The sequence below is a fragment of the Uloborus diversus genome, chromosome 3 (genome assembly GCF_026930045.1).
Source record: "Uloborus diversus isolate 005 chromosome 3, Udiv.v.3.1, whole genome shotgun sequence".
NCBI classification, from domain to species: domain Eukaryota; kingdom Metazoa; phylum Arthropoda; class Arachnida; order Araneae; family Uloboridae; genus Uloborus; species Uloborus diversus.
This window is the reverse complement of record NC_072733.1, coordinates 137,966,444-137,988,278: the sequence shown is the minus strand read 5'-3', so window position 1 is coordinate 137,988,278 and position 21,835 is coordinate 137,966,444. Positions and strand designations below refer to the sequence as shown.

At 33.3% G+C, this 21,835-nt stretch overlaps 1 protein-coding gene across 1 annotated transcript in view; it reads left to right on the top strand.

The window, feature by feature from the left end:
* LOC129218625 (plexin-A2-like) overlaps positions 1-21,835 on the top strand; it is a 536,492-nt gene that overhangs the window by 370,953 nt on the left and 143,704 nt on the right. The window contains 1 exon segment of the mRNA XM_054852946.1: positions 10,137-10,265. Coding sequence (XP_054708921.1) covers positions 10,137-10,265 — 129 coding nt within the window.

Sequence of the window (21,835 nt, the reverse complement as noted above, 5' to 3'; positions counted from 1 at the left end):
TTTTGTAACCTACGTATGTATATATATTTTTTCTGAAACTCCCATAATGTCGTTTGATAAAAGGTCGACGGTTATGAAAGTTTTCATAACTGTCTACTTCTAAAATTGTAAGCAGTCTTAGAGACAAGAATTAAAATCTAGGCGTCACAATGACACCTAGAAGGAATTTTCCCCGCTATCAAAAAATATCGATAAAATTTTTAAAATAAATTTTATATGCGAAGAAAATAAAGTATATATATATATATATATATATATATATATATATATATATATATATATATATATATATATATATATACACACTAGCTGTACCCGACGCGCGTTGCTACGCCAACAAAAAAATACATCATTATACTGATTGACAATCGGTTGAACGGGGCAGAAGTTGCTACCAGTGGCGTATATATGTTTTTATTTTGGAGGGGGCCCATATACTAAAATTAGCTCCCCCCCACAAACCTTTTATTCCTTGTAATTTGAATTTTTTGAGGGAGACGAGAGAGAGGTGCCCTGATATTCTCTCTCTCTCTCTCTCTCTCTCATTTTTTTTTTTTTTTTTTTTTTTTTTTTTTTTTTTTTTGAGGTGGAGCAATTACTTAATACTATCAGTCAGTGGTGCAGCCAAAAAATTGTTTTAGAAGTGAACTCTTTAAAAAATTCTCGCTTGGGGGAAGGGGAGTCCTCCCCAGGAATTTTTATGGAATTGTAGTCCTACGAACGCAGTTTTAGATGGTCTCTGATGATGCTACGAAGAGGAAAAATTCTAGGAGCCTTCTGTGGAAATTTTCAGAAATTGAAATCTTAAACACGCCATTAAGTCTATATTTTTTGACGTTAGTATAATGAAAGGAATTTAACTTTATGAAGCTGCCCCCGATTCATTGTTTTAAAAAACGGAGCGAAATCCTTCACCCCTCCGCCCATTTTTTCGAAATTGAAGTTGAAAAAACGCAGTTTCAGAATTGCGGTTTTGGGGCTCTCTTCAAAAACTATTTTGAAATTAAAAAGTCCTAAAATAAACGAAGTTTTAAAGCGATATTCAGTGATACTTGGTGGGGGGATTTAAACGCTCTCTACCTTACATTTTTCGAACTCTTGTAGTTTTTTCATTTTCAGATTTCATACGGAAGCAGTTGGGCCTTCGTCCGAAATTTTTTCGTAATTGAAGTCTTAAAAGTGCGGCTGTGGACCATATTTGTAACGTTAGGGAATTGGCCATTTTTCAAAATTGAAGCTCCATAAAAGCAATTTTAAACGATTTTCGAAGCTTTCAGAAAGCGAGGCGTCGGTAATTGTTCCCTGGAAATTTTTCGACATTGAAGCCCTGAAACTGAGGTTTGAGAAGCTCTTTAATCGTTTTAACGGGTGGAGGGGGGCTTGCGAAGTGTAGCATTTTGAAGGCTTTCTTATTTTTAGACCGACTTGGAAAAAGGAAGTAATTACCTCATCAATAGTCAGTAACTTGTGAAAATTTTTATTTTAAGGTTCTTTTCAAATCAATTCAGAATTTTTCCCGACATTAGGCAATCTTTGGAAAGGAAAAATTCGAGAAAGGTAAAACGCAATTTCAGGTCATATTTAGACACGTTTAGAGGTATAAGGAGCGGTTTTATGGATCTTTCTCTGAAATTTTTCAAAATTGAAATCTGAAAGGCACAATTTCACACTATTTTTGGTAGTAATCTTAATGAAAGGTTGTTGGTTCGGAGACCCTCCTCCAGAAAAAATTTGAAATTGATGTCCGAAAAGCGCTTAAATAAATGCGTTTTTCGGACATTAATTTCCATTATTACTCTAACCGTACAATTAAAACTTATTTTAAATTACCTGCAGGGGACGAGAGTAAAGTGAGAAACACTTTGAAGGGTCTTTCTTTCAAACTGAGTAGGAAGAAAAAAAAGAAAGGGGGGATGATGAAAGAAACAAAGGGGAACTTAATTTGCTAAGCAATAAGCTGCATTTGTTTAAAAAAATTCATTTAAAGATTTCTTTTTAAAAGAATTGAGATTTTTTCTCCCAACATTATTATTTTTTTCTTTTTGTTAAAATAACTTCGCTTTCCCAAGATACGTTCTTTTCTTGAGTAAGTGGTATGGATTCTCTGACCCTTTCTGAAACACCATTGCCTGGTGATATCTAACACAGGGTTCCTTAACTTTAACGACTCGCGGCGCCCTTTGAATAATTAGAATTTTCTCACGGCATCCTTGTCTAGTTTTATATACGTATTATGGTTACCATAGACACTTCGCGGCACCCCTCACCTCTTCCTACGGCACCCGGTTCGGAAATCTGTGATCTAACGTATTATAAAAATTATTATCACTATCATATTTATTTATTCTTTTGTAGCTAAAAGTTAGGAAATTATTTGTGAGAAAATAAAACCAAAAATAAATACCCTTATTTAAAATTTCCCCCAGATTTTAGAGGGGGCCCGAGCCCCCTCAGCCCCTCCCTTATATACGCCCTTGGTTGCTACTCTGCAGTGCCACCTGGTGGCGAGTGGCTTCAATGAGCATATTATGCACCTTCTCAGTGGAAAAATACATATATATATACTGCCGTGCTAAGCACAGATGTGGTATCTGCAGTTGAGCTCAAAATGAGAAATTGATGATTAAAGTTTTACAACTCGTTTCTTTGATTTATGACTTAATTAAATGCTCAACTTGCGGTAGTTGTTTCGTAAATAACTTATCTAAAAACCATAAGAGAGTATTTTTGTAAAAATCTTAATTTAAAATTAATAAATGTAGTTACGACAAATTTTCTTTTCAAAACCTTTTCATATACTAAGCTATTTTCACCGTAAGTGACAATTACTAGGCATTTTTAGGGGTATCTTCACAGATACGACAAAAGTAGCTTAGAAAAACGTGCTCAATGTATCATTAAATAATACTAAAAACATGTGCTTCCTTTGGACTTAGCTGTTTTGCTTTATTTTATTAATACAAATCTAACAGAATCTACCTTCTAAAAGATACCGTTTTCAAAACTCCGGACAGTTAAAACTGTAATCCATAACAATTTTCTGTTTTTTATATTCAAAGAATGTGTTTTTTTTTATAATGTTTTATTTTCTAGATTCATTTTTACCGAGCATGAAGATAATTTTGGCAGCAGACGATACTTAAATAAAAATATTACTGGCCGTAGAATGGAATGCGTTTTTTTTTTTTGTTTTTCCATGAACGATTTAGATATGAATATTTTACGTGCATTTCATGTTTAGAATTTGCATTTAAATAACCATTTAAAAAGAAAAAGCTGAATATTTACTTTAACAATTATGCAAATTTGTATTAGTTTTTATTATCAACCTGTATCAACTATTCAACGGTAAACTAATTTTAATATTCTGTGTTACAATAAACTGTTACATTATTAAATATGCTGCTTTACTAAGGTATAAAAGTCGTATCTACAAATTACTAAGGAAAAAAGTGGTAACTGCGCAGATACCACTTAAAAGGCTTAGTATTTGTCACTTACGTTCAAATTGCCTTAACAAACTAAGCAAATTTGCAGTTACGACTTTTTTCTTAAAGCTTTTTTTAATACTTCGCGTTCACAAATCGCCAAAAAACTTGAGATTTAGGTAAATTAAATTACTAACGACCACTTGGTGACAATAACTCAATTTTGATAAAATGTGCAGATACCACATCTGTGCTTAGCACGGCAGTATAGCAATTTTCATAATAATCGGTCCAGGTATCAAGTGAAGCCGTGACTATACTCAAATTTTGTACTCACGCAGTTTGCAAGATCAATCAATCGCTAAAAATATCAAATAGAAAAGGTTTTAAATCCTCCCGTTGCATGAAAAGCAATAAATAAAGAATTTATTTGTTCAAACTCAAGAAAAATGGCAACAGCTAACTTCTTATCAATGAGATCTTTCACGCGAATTAATTTCTGCAGCCGATAATTTTATTCGTATTTATCCAATGGATTGTGACTTAAATTGGAATAAAAAAGGAACTATCGATCGGATTTTTTTTTCGAACTGGTCTATAAACATTCCCAGTACCAAAAATAACAAACGGTGAAAGTTTCAGCCAAATCTGCCGGGTAGTTTTTGAGTTCATGGATGACATACAGACAAACATTCATTTATATATATATAGATATATATATATATATATATATATATATATATATATATATCCCAAGAAGTTACAGAAAATTGGAATAAAATAACCACTTGAGGCTTTCAATACTGAAATTCAAAATAATATCTTAAAATTTTTAAAATTACCTATCTGAAGAAAATAATGTATTTTCTTCAGAAACTTATCATTCAAAAGAATTTGACTGTAGTCAGAAAAAAAAAAAAAAAAAAAAGACTAACTAAATGTTTTTATCTTTGAAAACATTAATCCTAAGCAATTTTCAGGAAGAAGAGAACCCAGATTGTTATTATTTAAACAATAGATGGTCATTATCGATTTAAAGCCTGGTCTGTTCAATGCTAAATATAGCTCCTTACTGACAATTTCTGTTACAAGAATAGCAAAATGACATCTGTTCACGTCTTGAAACTCCGAAGTGATTGAGGAACATGTATTCCAAAGTCCCTAATTTCCTTTCCACGTCAAATTCGACTTTAAAAATGCATAAACGAAAATCGATATTCTCGCAATTGAAAAACGATTAGGATCGATATGTGTGGTAATTACCTTCAAATAAAAGCTACTGCTGATATAACGAATTCAATATCATTCTGATTATGCGCTATTATTTTAAGGTTCAGCCTTCACGAAATTGTTTTCAACAACTCAAATAAATGGGGAAGATTTTCATGTTGACTGATAACTGAAAAAGTGTAAAAACCTGGTTTAAATGTTAAAAAAAAATATTAGGATAAAATACCCAAAATAGGTGTAGTCGGTATAAAGTTGAGCTTCTAGGAAAAATCGTAACTTTTTCTTAGCAGGAAAATTTTCTCTTGAAATATCGTTGCCTCAGAGCAACAGTAAGATATTTTAGTGTTATTTCTGAGATTAGATGTCTTACTGCTGCTCTGAGGCGACGATATATGCACGTAGCGTATGTATATTCTTGTATTGTATACATATATATTCTTGTATTGATAAAAGTAATAAAATTTATACCAGTGCAATTGTAATCAGAGGTGGATGATATCTTTATTTATTTTTTGATGTGTATAATCGTAAGTTTAGATTAAAAAAAAAATAAGCATTTTAAATTTAGGTAAAATATGTAAAGCCAAAATACGAATAAGAAACAAAATACGTGTTTTTAGTGCATCAAATTCGTCAAATGTAGGTTGTTATCCAAATCAAAATATTTATGCCAGGGCTCCAATGCGGAAAAAAGTGCCCAATTCTTATCTAAAACTTAAAATATATTAATACACATAAAATCCAGACCAACAAAAATGATAACGTATGAATAAAAATGCAAGTAATCTGAATTCAAAAGTCGAAAAATCCAATTCAATGCAAAATCGCCATCCGACGCGAAGAAATGCTTTCCGTAAAAATACAGTAAGGAAGCGGATACCAGACATATATATTCAAGTTGCATACAGAGAAAATTAGTGAAACGGGATTCTCATTTAAAGCAAAGATATTCAAAAATAAATAAAGGATAGTAGCAGGAAAGTTATAGTGGAACCCCGTTACGAAGATTTTTAAGTTACCGTGAATTTGGTTCGTTGTAACGGGAGTTTTGTTGCAATCGAATTTAGACAATATAATGGAAATGAAATCGGAAATGAAAATTTACCTCCCTGAAATGGATATTTCGTTGTATTAGAATTCGTTGTAACGGGATTTCATTGTAAACGTAATATTCGTTTAAGATTGTAGATGCATAACAAGGATATTTGAGGCGTTTACTATCAAAAGCAGCTAAATGCAGAAGAGGAAAAAAAAAAAAAACACTGCCCACTGAGATAAATAAATACCTTTGTGCTGAAAAGTATAGTATGAAATAACAACGTCAAAAAGCACAAATTGCAGATTACTTCAGACACGTGTTTCGGCATTACAAGGAACGGCCCTTTGTTTGCATTCCTATTGGTTCTTTATTGGTTTATAATTTTCTCATTGGTGTTTGGTTAATCCGCTATTTTTATCTTTTAAGCTGTTTGCTTATCTGCTCTTGGCTTTTGTCGAATGTCTTTTCACCCATAAGTTCATTACTTTTTGCATTGAAAAAGGCGTTCCTTGTAACGCCGAAACACGTGTCTGCAGTAATCTGATATTTGTGCTTTTTGACAATGTTATTTCATACTTTACTGCACACCGAATTATTCCTAAGAAATTAAATTTCATTTGAATAACCTTTTTTAGTATACGATTTCATTTTTGTTTTCTTTTTTGAATAAGTAGTAATGTCTAATTCGTTGCTAAAAAGACGAATGGGCGTATCTCAAAAAAAAAAAAAAAAAAAAAAAAAAACGAAAAATGAGTTATGACCACCACAGAAATGTCCAAAATCGATTTTATCATATGACCAATGGGCGTATCTTTACAATAAATAGTAAAAAAGTTACAGTCGCTCACACTGGTGGCGGTTCTCAAGCGATACAGTAAACTGGAAATCTTTAAATCGGTTTTCTGCAAAATGGGGCTTAAAAGTGAGGTACGCCTATTCGTCTTTTTAGCTACGAATTATTTATTGATACAAAAAAATGGATTGAGCTAATTTTGAAATAAATGAACTAACTTTTTTTTTAATTTAATTTTTCTTTCAAATTCGAATTTATTTCAAATGGTATCTCAATTTTCTACCTTATTTTAGCAATTTTACATCACAAGACCAAAAATGTGGGTTTAATAATTCATTATAATAGTGTTGTTGATGTTAGGCATGCATTTTTATTGTGGCTGTTCAGTAGAGGCTTGGATTGATCTGGTTTTAAAATAAAACCGGTTTTGACTACAGTTTTCATCCTGATAATGAGACGGATTCGTTTCAAATCATATTGTAGCGTGATAACATCGACCAAAGAGTATCAAATTACGAAAGAGAAAAACTTTCGAAAATTCATGATTGGAGCTTGTTTTTATACTAAACGCATCATTTATTGAACAAAATTTGTTATCCGTAAAATCAATATATATATTTCAATGTTAGCTCTATTCTGTGTTTTTGCATAATGATCATATATATTTTGTTCGAATGAGCTATACAACTCTAGCTTAAGATAGCAGAAAATAATCTTGACTGAAAACCGAAAACGATTCATTCTGCCATGTTGCTCTCACAGTTGGTAAACATACTAAGAAAATAATCGTCGTATTAACATCACCTTCATTTAGCTTTCCGAGGTGGTAATTATTTCAGATTTTGTTTTGAATAAAATATATATGATACATGTTCCAGTAGAGAGAGAGAGAATTAGGAAAGCTCTCGGGGGGGGGGGGATGGCGGGGTTTTAAACCAATTTTTAAAATAGTTATTCAAGAAATAAAGTTAAATGAAAAAAAAAGAAGAATTTTATGCTCAAGTACATCTTTTTCATTGCTGGAAGGTAGGCGCTTAGGATATGCCCAGAAAATCGGCAATCGATCGGAAGAAAAGAAAGTTAAAGAACGTTTTCTTTTCGAGGAATAATATTTTCTTTAGATTTTTTTTTTCTTTTATAGAAGTTTTCTTTCGTATAGGGTAATTCTACGTACAGATATCTTGAATATTTAGATTGTCAGTGATTCTCCACAGCGATGTGAATAAATGTTTGTTGAAATCATTATGTTTTAAACATGACTTTATGCAATACCAGTTCCCTCTCTTCGAGTATAGTTGGAAGTAATTTCAGAAAAGTTCAGCCACTGAATATATTTCTCTGCGTCACCTGTATAATTATACGTTATTCTTCGAGAAAATAAATTTTCATATAAAACGGGCTTGTCTTTGCTTGGCATAAAAAGTTTCCTTTTTTTCTCTCCTCGCAATCCCAGTTCTTCAGTTGAAAACTGCCGATTTATTTCTATCGATTTTGCTGTGGGGTATTAATCTCGTTTGTAGTGTGAGAGCCGAAATTCTCTTTCTGGACATGAAATAATGAATATCTTTCTCAAATGCCGTTACAGCAAACTTCAAGGGACCAGAAAATTTCATTAGTTGTAACGGGAATTTCGTTGTAAAGAAATTCAAGCAAATTGAGACTGAACATTTATTTCGCTGAAACTGCTATTTCGTTGTATTAGTATTTGTTGTAACGGGGTTTCACAGTATAAGTATAAATTAATCATTATCACACAATTTTTAAGCTCCATTTCTTCCATTCGCTTCTTATGTGTTACAGGAATCAGAGACGGTGAACGGAGCTTATAAGTGGGGGGAAGGAGCAAAAAAAAAAAAAAAAAGACAACTAAAAGACATAGGTCTTTTAGCAGCAGCAAAAAAAAAAAAAAAAAAAAAGAGAGAGAGAAAATTACAAAATTTTGTTAGGGCTGGTTTTGAGAGCAGATCAGCGGTAATTGATGTAAATCTAACAACTTAACTCTCACGTTTTTCTTAAAATATTGATGAATTATGTGCACAATAACTTTCCCCGAAGAAAGACATAGACATGAATCAGGGGCGGATTCAGGGGAGGGTCAAAGGGTCAGCTGACCCCCTGTGACAAACATTTTTTTATGATTACTATTAATTCAATTTTTTAGATCCGAAAATGTATAGTGGAATTAAGGTTAACTTTTTTTTGCTTGGTTCTGTAAAGTATTTCTTCTTAGCGCGTCGAAACTCAAAAGATTGACTGGGTTCATTTACTGGGCTATTGCTATTTTGAGTTTTTTTTTTGTTCTTTTTCAAAATAACAACAATTTCTAAAGACTTAAAGGTTTTTCAGAGCACCCATCCACCTCAAACCGCATGCGTGCATTTTTTATGCTTTTCCAACTATTTTATAACTGTAATCTCATATATTCCAAGCTTAGGGTAACGTGACTAGCCTGTCTTCCAAAAGTAATTTGACTTTTAATGAAAATTTGAAAGAATATAATCTATGGCGCAGGCTGCGCCATTGGAAAAAATAGAGGAGAGGGGACAGTTAGAAAAGGTTTTGATCTCACTTGGGGGGGGGGGGGGCTTAACTGATACTTTTTTACGTAGGAGCAATAACGCAACCATTGAGACCTGACCCCCCTTACAAAAATTTCTGGATCCGCCCCTGACATGAATGAAGGCAGCGAGAAGAAAAGGGATGTAAGTGGCAAAATTAAAAATTTGAAGGTAACCGGTACACAAATGGTAGGTGACCCCCCCCCCCCCCCTCTGTGTTGGGTCAAGAAATAGTACTTGCAGCCCTGGTAGGTGCTACTATACTGCGTCGTTTAGAAAAACTTTTCAATGAAAGCCTACCAAGAACCTTAACTTTAAACACGTTTTACTCAAAACTTGAAAACGTCCACTTTCACCCCTTGCTTCTCACTGCCTCAATCAGACTTACATTATTTACCCCCAAAGTATTTTGCGAAGTCACTAACACTTGGTAAATTTCATTAAACACGTATGGATTGTTTAAGTAAAACAAATTGATTTGCAAAAATCTAAACAATGAATGCATCAGACTGCCCACCTAGGAGGGATTATGGCGCTGACTGCGCCATTGATTTTTTTTGAGGGGGGAAGGGCATCGCGATATTTAGGGGGGGCACCCCTCTAAATATCGCGATGGTCCCCCTCCAAAAGCAAGCCCCCCCCCAAAACGTGAAAAATATCCCTCAAAACATTTCCCCCCCCCCAAAAAAAAATATTTCAATGGCGCTACTGCGCCATGACCCCTCTTAGGTGCGTCATGACCCCTGTATAAAGTAAAGAGTACTTACTGCTTGTGCTCAATGATGTTTCGTAAACAGATCAACAAAGAAAAACAAATAATTATGTTCAGAAAATGTTGACATTTCAGCTTTTTTTTTATAATTTCTAGTTTTGGTATCTAAATTGAAAAATAAAATAAATAACCATAAAAAGTGCACTCCCGCCCCTCCTCCCCTGAATCGCCGCCACTGACAAGAATTGTTATGTTCTTTTAATCTGCTCTGTATAAATGCCAACATTTCTCATTTCTTTTTACTGTAAATGAATTATGATCGCAAATATCAATTTTATCACTCTTTTGATACATGATATTTTTTTCTTTTCTACAGGCTGTTGTTGAATCAGTTACCAGCGCCTTTGAATATAGTGATTTACAGATTGATGAAGGCAAATCTGTCAGCCCTGATATGTTGTTTGATAAGAACAAAGAATTTCTTTATGTAATGACTGAACGTAGGGTGAGTATTCTTAATGACTATCGTTTAGATCTACTTACGCGGTTCTTCAAAGATATTATTAGTTCTCTGTGGTTATCATTAAGTATCTGCTTTTCTTTCGTCCGTTAAAGAAAAAAAAAGTTTGTTTTTCCGAATTCTTTGTAAGTTTATGTATCTTTTATCTGAATTGAAAAACGAGTGTATGTATTAATGAAATGCTAGTAAAATACATGGATGTGGTGACTGCAAAGAGCAAGTGATTTAAAAGACCGCGAGAAATGTATTGACCTCACAAATCGTGTTGACCTCACATTCTTAAAAGATCTCAAAACGGAAATGTATGGCACTCTTTACACCAAATAAGGGTCAATGAGCATAATTTAACTACTTTAGAGCCGATCTTGATTCCCGACTGTACACTAATTTATTTAACAATTTTTATTCGCTTAGGAATAACCCCTTTTTTTGTGTGTATGTGTTTGTGTGTTTTGCTTCAGGATATTTTGACAGCGTAAGTGCTTTTATTTAACCTAGCACAAAATAAAATATTTAAAGTTTAGTTATGTACCAAAAAAAGAAAAAGTCTTCGTTCCTAATCATAGTTGAATCAAGGCTAAAATAAAGTATTATTTATTCGTGCGTGTTGAAATAACCTATTGAAAGCGTTCACTAATGTTTTGAACTAGAAATTATAATCTTCAGGTGAAAACAAATCATTTCTAAAAAAAAAAAAGGCCTAGTTTTGTTTATGTTGGTCATCCATTTTTATGTTTTATGATAATCGATGCGCAAATATATCCTTTTCAATACATCCGGAATAGCTACTATTCCTTATGAAACCTTGTCCTTGAAGTGATTTTTTCCCCCCGGTTCTCAAGTTTTCCACCACTCTCCGATACTACACTACTGGCCATTAAAATTGCTACACCAGGGAAAAAGGCAAATAGCAAAGTAATATTTATTGGACACATTTATAATGTTGGAAATAACAAATGATTAAATTTTCAAGAAATTTGGGTGAATAGATCCTGAGAAATTAGTACCTAGAACTACTACCTCTGTCAGCAATAACAGTGCTTATACGCCTGGGCATTGAGTCATACAGAGAGTGGATGGCATGTACAGGTACAGACACCCATGAAGCTTCAACACGATGCCACAATTCATCGACCGTAGTGGCTGACGTTTGCTGACGAGCTAGTTGTTCAGCAACCATTGACCAGACGTTTTCTATTGGTGAAAGATCTGGAGAACGTGCTGGCCAGGGCATCAGTCGAACATTTTCCGCATCAAGGAAAGCCTGCACAATACCAGCCACATGCGATCGTGCATTATCCTGCTGAAACGTAGAGTTTCGTAGGGGTCGAATAAAGGGTAGTGCCACGGGTCGTAACGCATCGGAAATGTAACGCTAACTGTTCATAGTGCCGTCAATGCGAACAAGAGGTGACCGAGATGTGTATCCAATGGCATCCCACACTATCACGCCAGGGGCCATCAGTATGACAATGCCGAATGCACGCTGCCAGTGTGCGTTCACCACGATACCGCCAAACACGGATGCGACCATCATGATGTTGTAAGCAGAATCTGGATTCATCAGAAAAAATGACGTCTCGCCATTGGTACACCCAGGTTCGTCGCTGATCACACCATTAAAGGCGCTTCTGTCTGTGATGCAGTGTCAATGGTAGTCGCAGCCATGGTCTCAGAGCTGACAGTCCATGCTGCTGTAAACGTCGCCGAACTGTTCGTGCAGACACTTGTTGTCTTGCAAATGACCCCATTTCTTGACTCAAGGCTCGTGACGTGGCTGTACGATTCACTATGGCTATGCGGATAACATGCCTGTCCTCTCAGCTGCTAGTGATTACTGGCCGTTGAAAACCAGCACGGCGATCTGTATTACCATCCTGAACCCATTGATTCCATATTCTGCGAACTGTCATTGGATCTCGACCGACGCGAGCAGCTATACTGCGGTGGGATAAACCGCAATCCCGATAGGCTACAATTCGACCTCTATCAAAGACAGAAGCGAGCTAGTACACATTTCTTCTTCTTACACGAGGCATCACAACAATTTTCCAACACGCAACAACGTTCAAATTGAATTTTCACGTGAGAAATTGACTTTACAATTTCCTCATTTAAACACTTTGTAGGTGTCGCTGCCGGCGCCTACGTTGTCTGAATGCGCTGAAAAGCTAATCATTTGCATATAACATCATCTTCTTCCTGTCGTTAAAATTTCATGTCTGTACCATGTCACTTTCTTGGTGTAGCAATTTTAATGGCCAGTAGTGTATATAGATATAATTACCTATACCTTTTAAAATTATTTTTAGAAAGACAAGAACTCGCCGTAATGGAAAGCAAGAAAACTACCGGAAAGAATTGCAATTCCGCAACATAAGGTGTACCTCCCTATTTAGTTAGGCCTTAGTGGGCACTGGTCGTTAGTGGGTCCAAACAGGATTAGGGATTTCAGGCACCTAATCTCTTTAGGCTCCACAATGATTATGCGCAGGGTTCGCTCAGTCCTACGAAAGGAAAAGGGCTCCCGAAAAAAAGGGAAATGCATAAGAATCACAAACAAAGCCGAAAAAACGCTCCAAGAAAACAGCTTTTATTGATTCCATTTGATGCTATTTTTCCCCCTTTTACCTTCCTTGATGGTAATGCTTTAAAACAAAGTTTGGGTGAAACTAGATGGTGTTATTTCCATTTCATTCTGCTCCGTCGTAATGCAAAAATAAGTTTTTCAGTTACAAATCCGCCCTTGCACTTTTTTTATCTATACATAGGTTGTTTATAGGTAAGTCACAGTTAAGAGTGTAGTTTTCTTAGATTTATTAATGTCATTATTTATCTGTTTTTATTATTACTTTTTTTCTTTAGATTGATACTTGTTTATTGCCTTCAATCTTTAATGAATTTCAAAAGGTTATGCGTTTTGGAGTATTTTAATGTCTTCTCTCTCAGAAAGAAATGAAACAGAATGGAAAAACTAAACATCAGATGAAGCAGACGATAAAAATTTAAATGCGTTTATATATCAGTATATATATATTTCTTCAAGAACAATATAATGTTATTGCATATGATTGCACCATGTTTATATCAAAACTTCAGCTAAGTTGAGGTAATATATAGAGACCCAAGTCTTATTTTTATAATAATCAGTATTTTTTGAAAAGTGACATAACTCGAAGAAATTCAGAAAAAAAGAATTTCAATAATTAAATAACAATTATGCTCAAAACGCGCATGAAGTTAATTTTTAACTGAAATGTAGTGGGATTTGGGGAAAAGTAAATCGCGAGGGTCAAAGTGAAATGGAAACATATTTCAGTTTTCAGAGCCACCTATCCAGCAACATTTTAACTATGTTCTTAAACATATAATTGGTTCCAGTCAGAAAATAAATAGCTCTGAAGACCAAATATTAATGATACTAGTGATTTTCAAAATTTGATACAGGTTGTATGTTGTAACATTTTCTGATTTTTCAAAAATAATTTTTAATGTATTAAAAGGATTTTAAGTTTTTGTGCTTAACATTTTAAGTATAAATTGAGATCTACCGATGTCCAGCGCAGTACTTCTTTAGTTAATATTAGGCATGTTTTGATTTTAAATGCTTAATACAGTTTGTCAAGTTGAGGCTTGGGGCAAAGTGAAATAGTTCATATCATTTAGTTATTCCTTCAATTATCAAATCACTTAGATGTTCATTCATTCATTCATTTACATTCCTTCATTTATTAATTAACTTAATTATTCATACATCCTCTTATTTTCTTATTCATTCACTCTTTTCTTCACTCATTTATTTTTTATCATATATTAGTAAATCAATTACTTTTTCGTTTATTGTTTCATCATTTATTAATTCATTCATTCGTTTTATGAAAAATACTTTTAATAATCAAATTGAAAACATTTCATTACCAAAAACACTACATTTTTCACTTTGCCCCATTCATGGAGCACTTTTTTTTTCGGAGGTAAATATTTACTGTTACAACAAATTTTCTGTTCATTTTAAAAAAGGTAAGTCATCTTAACTATTTCACTTTGCCCCCACATTCCCCTGCATCCCATTATCATTGCTTCTAGGAATATTCGCATTCGTTTTTACTATCCGAAACTTTTGTACCGTTTCTATGCGATCTTCTATTGCGTTTTCCGTTGTCCTTTTCGAATTTTCTCGCGTCCGAAAAAGGACGACGTGACCCTTAGAAGAAGACTGTTTTCCTTGGTTTGTGGGCTGTTGGGGTGGGAATCTGGCTCAAAGCCAAAGCGGATGGAGCGTTAGTTGAGATGTTTCTGGGCGTAATGGAATTCTTCATTTGATTGGGACTTTTCACGACTTTCTACATTTATCCTTGAAATGAGAACAGACGAATCTGCTTGAATGTCTCACCAAAATCGTGCGGACAGCTATTGAAGCTGTAATTTGTGCTATTGAAAATAAGTTCGTATGAACTTCTAATAAAAATTGATTTATTTGTAAAATACTTTTCAGAATCTGAATTTAGAGTAATTAAATAAAGTAATTATCCGATATTGATTTTGAAAAAGCTTCCTATTTGTTTCACGTTGAGTCCAAAAATCAGTTGTACTCTGTCCTAACACGGAACGGAGGTACTTTTCGCAGACCGCTTACGATCTCTAAGTGCTATTAATTAGACCACTTAAATAGAAAGAGGCAACTGGAATAAATATGTATTCTAAGTAGGGCTTCGGAGTCGGGAGTCGGAAACTTTAAAATTTCGGTCTGCGATTTCTTAATTCTGCCAGGGCTTTCGAAGTATGAGTTGGGATCGGTCTGATTTTAGGGTTAAAGGAGTCGGAGCTAAAGGTTAAAAGTTTTCAGGAATTGTGGCAAGAGTCGGTCATTTTCCCTCCGCCACTACAGCCCTGATCGTGACATTGATTTTGACTGATCCCTCTTGTATTTAGTTTTTGCTTTTCTAATGCACTTGTATAGTAGTCTTTAACATTACCCCAGTAGCACCAGAACGTTCAAATTCGGTACAGAAATCGTGTTATTGGTCAAATGACGGTGTTAAGTGTCACTTGTGCTATAGTCGACGTACAAAAACAGTAATATTATCACGGTGCCGTTCCCGTGCTAATATAACGTAATATTTCACGGCATCAAACCGGTGTTAATTGTACCGTTCAATTTTAGTGCTAATGCCATCTAATTCGAGCGCCCTCTATCTGTGTTTACCTCGGAATAGTATAATGAGCTAGAAGTTTCCTTGGGATCTTCTCTTCGTTCGAATACATAAAATTCTGTAAAATTGGATGTTTCTTTGAAGATTAAAGAACACAGTAATGGATTAACTTTTGTCAAAAGTAAGTAATCGAGTTAAATTTAGTTGGGGTAAAAATCCTAGCTACTTTGTAATTATTGTCATAGGTTAGGCCTATGGCGAAAAAAGCTAGCGATCTACTCATTTCCATTTATCAAATTCCGTGGCAATTATTATAACTTTTTTTAAAATCTTCAACATGTAAATTTTATACACAAGTCTAATTTTATTTTATAAATTTGTTAAAATTTGGAGATGAGTGGTGTCTTTTATATGTACTGAATTTTATCCGTTTTTCTGACCTTCGAACATTCTGGGGAAAAAAATGTTTATTCTGTTAAAAAAAAATATTCATTACAAATAACTTATTTGATTAACAGAAAAAGTTCCTCGTTCAAATAGTATTTAAAAAAAATAGATTTATCTCAAAAGAGTCAGGGTTACAAAAATAAGATTCATTGAATAAAATTTAATTCATTCTATTCTAAAGCAAAACAAAATGGCGAGTAGCCATATGTTGCATATTTGTCTGATGTTAAAGCTATCACCTGCCGCTTGGAATTTCCTCCTACTCATGCTTCAACGGACAGTAAAAATCAACAAATTATGGAATTTTAAAGGGATAGGTAGGAAATTAAAATTATTACTTTGAAAAATAGAAAAATTTCTGCCTAAAATTCTACCATTTTGGTTGTCGAATCGTAGAAATGTTTTGAAGTAAAAAATAACCATTCAGGGAATAATTTACGGATATATTACTGCATTAATTGTTATTTTTAATGAGTTAAGTTTTTGTGATTTATAATCTATCGGATTTCTCTGATCAGAACTAAAAAACTCGAATCCTCTTTCAGGTTTTTTTTTTTCTTTCCTTCATACTTGATCAATATTTAGCAATGTATCAATATGATTATTTAAAAAAAAATCTTAAAAGAGCATTACATCATTTTCCGTGGCGTGAGTTTCATTGTTGATGACATCAGGAGCGTTACTCGATCATTGGCTATTATATATATGTGGATTAATTGGGAATTTTGTTTGCTTATTTTCATTTTAATTTTAGGCAATAAAAGCCATAAATGGGATAGATATGATTTTTAAAATTAATTTTTGGATGTTTCTAAAATATGTGTAAAAATGTATCATGTAAAATAAAGGATATTTAATGATTAAATTTTGCATTGACTTTTATGAGTTTCTTAATTCATTTTTGTGTGAATATCTTATTCTTATTTTATTTAGTAACGAGTATAAGAATATAATTCATATGAGTTATTTTTGAGGTCTAAGAAACTCCCCTAAGAAGAGTTAGGGGAATGTGGGGTAAAGTGAAATAGGAGGGCAAAGTGAAATGGTGAAATATTTTAGTCTGACTTTTACCGCCACCTATCTGGTTGGTATTATTTTAATTATATAGTAGCACATGTTGTCTATTACAGTCAGAAAAAAAACAGAAGGAGATAAAAACAGTAAGGTAATACATTCAATTTTTAAACATTGATACTCGTATTGTAATACTTTGTAGCAAGTAACAAATTATTTTTGTTGTTCTAAAATGATAAAGTAGTTCTTATTAATATTTAGCATATTAATTGAGACCTTCTAATATTCAGTGCAGTATTTATTAGTTAATATTTAGCTTATTTGTATTTTGCATATTTTTTTACAATTAGGCAAGTACATGCTGGGCAAAGTGGATGGGGCAAAGTGAAATAGTTTATTTCGTTTAGTCGCTCTATCCTTTACTGAATCACTACGTATTCATTTGTTAATAAATTCATTTCCATTATTTCATTTAGTAATTCGATTATTTATGCATTCATTCACTTATTTTCTTATTAATTCACACTTTTATTTAGTTATTTTTCTTCATACATTAATTAATCTATTTAATTATTCGCTTTAGCAATCCTGATTTTTTTAACGAAGTTATTTAATCAAAAATATTTTTTTATAATCAAATAGAAAATAATTCATTAGGAAAATATTTTTTTTTTCACTTTGCCCTATGAAAAAAAAATGAAAATTTTCCACTTTTCTTTTAAAATCACAAGTTTACTGACAAAAGTAACAAATACTGCTTTAATGACAGTTTTATTATAAAATACAACTTTCTTTCTTTATGTACTATAATTTTCAAAACAAATCACTGATTTGTTCATTTCGTAAAAGCTCAGTCATCTTAATTGTTTTTCTGTACCCCATATTCCCCCACTTGCAGTTTACAGAGAAAAAAAGAAGAGGGAGCTGGAAACTAAGGGTTTCAACAAAAAATTTTCTAAGGGCTATTTCGAAGTATTTTGTCCAATTGTAGAGTTCGGAATGTAATTTTTTTGCCATAACTATTTAATTTGCTGTTTCATTGCACAAAATTTTATTCTGAGTTAATCCTAACAAACATATAAACTCAAAATAAAACAATGTGCTAATCAAACAGCAAATTGAATAGTTATGGCAAAAAAAAAAAGTATCATATTGCGGATTCTACATTTGGACAAAATGCTGTGAAATGGCCAGTAAAATCAATCTGAAAGTTTAGTACCGCAAACTGACTTAAAGGCTGAAAGTCATTGAAAATTTGAGATATTTTTCAAATACTTAAAAAAAGATTTTATTAAAGTAAACTTTTCAAAATTCTAAAAATTAGTTATCAGACTAACTGGAAAAAGAGAAGCAAGCACTTCAAAAAATTTCCTCCTAGCAATTTTTAGACCCATGATATTTTTAATAAAGTTGCTAACGTGTTGTTTTATTTTCTTTTGAAAATATCTCTCTCCATATACTCGCATGTAGAATACATATCAAAGCCGTATATTATTTGAAAGTTGTGAGTAATTTAAAATACCTATTTTATTCATTGAATGTATTTTAATTCATTCATGAACAGGGTTCACCAAATTTTGCTCAGCTCGAAATAACCCACCCGGGTTTTTTCACTTGAGCCCAGTTGAAAAAACCCTATCTCGGTAGCGTGGGGTTTTTCAAAATTTACAGTATATTGAAACATTTACTTCAACAATAAACTGAAGATTATAACTATATTAATCGTATAGTTATAATCTTCATCCAAATTTCTAAAGTATTAAAAATTAAACCTGCTTATGGATGTTGCAATTAACTAACATACATTTTTTTAAGGAAATCAAAATAAGCAAAACGTATCTATTTCAATCACTTTCAAACATTTTGTTCTTTTATTATTGAAAAAAAAATGTTTTAATAAACTTACAGGGAATCTTTTTTAACAGCAGATCAAAGCAAGGTTGCAAATTGAAAAAGTTAAATCTTTACTAGTAATGAAGCTGAAAGTTTGTCTGGAAATCTGGATCTCTCTCTATCTGGATGTCTGGATCTCTGTGACGCGCATAGCGCCTAAACCGTTTGGCCAATTTTCATGAAATTTGGCACAAAATTAGTTTGTAGCAGGGGAGTGTGCCCCCTCGAAGCGATTTTTCAAAAATTGGATTTTCTTCTTTTTCTATTCCAATTTTAAGAACATTTTAATGATCAAAATATCATAACGTGAACGCAAATTATCATAACGTGGAACCTTAACATGGGCGAGCCATTTAACCTAGAAAATTGGCGAGAAATTCATCATCCATCATTGGTAAATATACAGGCGAACCAAATGATATTAATTTTCTACATGGGTAAAGCCGTGCGGGCACCGCTATTAATGACATAAAATTGGCCAACCTGTGTGATGACTACACCAGATTCTTTAATTTATAACCATACCTTAATATTTATGTCATATTCTGTATTATTATGTGTAACATGATTTTGTGACTTTATGATTATTAACTTTAATATAGTTAAAATTTTTATTTCCAACTTCTCATGTCGAAGGATTTAAAATACATGGCATAATTCATGTTTATGGTTTATGCTGTTTCCTTTACCTTGAAACGTTGTCATGAGTTTAGAAAAAAAAAAAACTGTTAAGTCTTGAGCATTCAATGTCTTCTTTGCCAAATTTGACAAAGATACAACATAAACTGGGTTTTTGTACAAGGGAAATTTCTTTTTGGAGTTTCGGCCCCCATAGGGGAGTGAAAACTATCCATGTGAATCCTGGAGCATCAAAGGGCCTCGGTGCGAAATTTGCAGAAATCTGATGTCAACTGAATTTTTGTGAAAAAAGCCCGCTCGGAGTGTTACAAACATAATTATTGCAAAGATTTTACCCGTGAAAACAGAATATTCGATTACGTGTTGTAAACACCAAAATGAAACGTCTTCCTAGCACTTTAACATAACGTAATATTCCACGTTCAAAATTGGTGCAAAAGGGGTGGTACAACACCAGATTTCGACGTGTTATACGACATCGATCGATGAGACACATAGACGCTTTTTAGACCGTTCTGAGAGAACGTAATTTGAACGTGTCGGATGGTGTGCTGAGAACGTGTTATAGAACGAGCTTTGAACGCCTCTGTGCTGCTTGGGTAATAAATTCCTCCTAATTAGACTCGTGGTATAGCGACTAACCAGTTTAATGATCCTCTACTACCTACGGAGGCACTCAATTTGAGTCTTAGGTGGTTTCCCGCCCATACATGCGTCCTAACAGGTGTGTCGTTACGCATGCAGATACAGTATGCTAAAATATATACATTCAACCTGAGAGACGAAGAAAAAAATGGGTTGTAGCGAAACTTCTATATCTTTTTTTGCTCTTCTAGGGCACTTGCAGTAGTCCTCAATAATAATGATTTCCTTCAATTAGACTCTCGATATAGTGACATTCCGGTTTAACGATTCTCCATATTACTCTCGAAGGCACTCAATTTTGAGTGCCTTCGTAACTTTGACTTTTATAATTTCCTATCCATACGACCAAACACTCATGTGCTGAAAATACATATTTAACCTGTGAGAAGGGGGAAAATGGGTAGTTGCGAAACTTCTATGTATTACTCCTCCTAAAATAATTAGGGTAATTTTGTCTGCATATTGTAACTCATATGATTGAAAACTAGCCTTCTACTTCATTCATCCAAAGATGTTCTCAGTTCTTCCTCGGACTAGAAAAGAATACATTTTTGAATACGTTTATTTTATTAGTTAACTTTACTGCCAACAAAATTCCACTTTCCGTATTGTTTGAAGTCCATCACGCATCCTACGCTACGGTTGAGCTATTACAGCAATCGAAGATCAGCAAGATTGCTGTTCTATAATAATTAATTGAAATTTTCTCATGTACACTTCACGAGGGTGGAAATAATTATCTCCTAATGTCCTGCTGATTGTTATAAAAGTTTATTTCGAACAGTTGAATGCCTGCTTTCTTTTCTTCTCCTACAGATACGGGTAGAACAAAACGAAAGGTTTAATGGCTGTTTTTTCTTTGTATCCTTTAAAGATGGTGGCTGAGAAATAGCCGATCTTAAGACATTGTAGCCCTGTAGTAGTATTAGATTATCTAACCGTTGACATATTACATAGGATGGCAAGGGAAAGTTCTTTTTTTTTTTTTTTTTTTTTGAAATCACTTTTTTTTTTTGAAATCACTTGGCGCCAGTTGAACAGATCTAGAATTTGATCTTTTTCTTCTTTCTCATCACTCCTCACTCGTTAGCGAATGACACTGGAGGTGTCATCTATAAATTTAAATTCGCGGAATAAACGCAAAAATATAAATACTATTGACGATGTATTTACTGAGTATTAATACTCAAAATCTTGTCAAGAACGTAACAGATTGAAATTTTTGAAAAATACTTTTCTTCGATTCATAGAGAAGATTTGCTAATGAAACGTGAAGGGAAACCTTTCTGCGAATTTTATGAACGTTTTCATTTTTAAAACAGTATAATAAGAGAGATACTTTTAGGCGATTTAATGTTAAATATCCTGATTTTCATTCTGCCGGGGGGTTTTTTTCGGTTAAGCAATCACACATAAATTTGAGATTGCTTAAGCAACAAAATTTTGTTCATTACCCTTTTAAATTATTATTTTTATTGATATTAAGGTGTCACTTGCAGGACAAAATGACCGTTTTGAAACCAAAGGATAAACGGAGTAATAACTTTTTCAGTCTTTAAATGAGCCGTAAGAAAACCATGAACTATTAAAAGTAAAGAGGAAAGAAGAAAGCAATAGTATTAAGACGTACATGTTAATTTTGCATTGGAGTAGCGTTAACACTACGAGCCAGAAGCCAGATTGACAGCTGTTCGGTTAGCATGTAGTAAAGTTAACCCTTATCAGTTTTGAAACCAATAAATAAACTGAGTAATAGGAGTACAT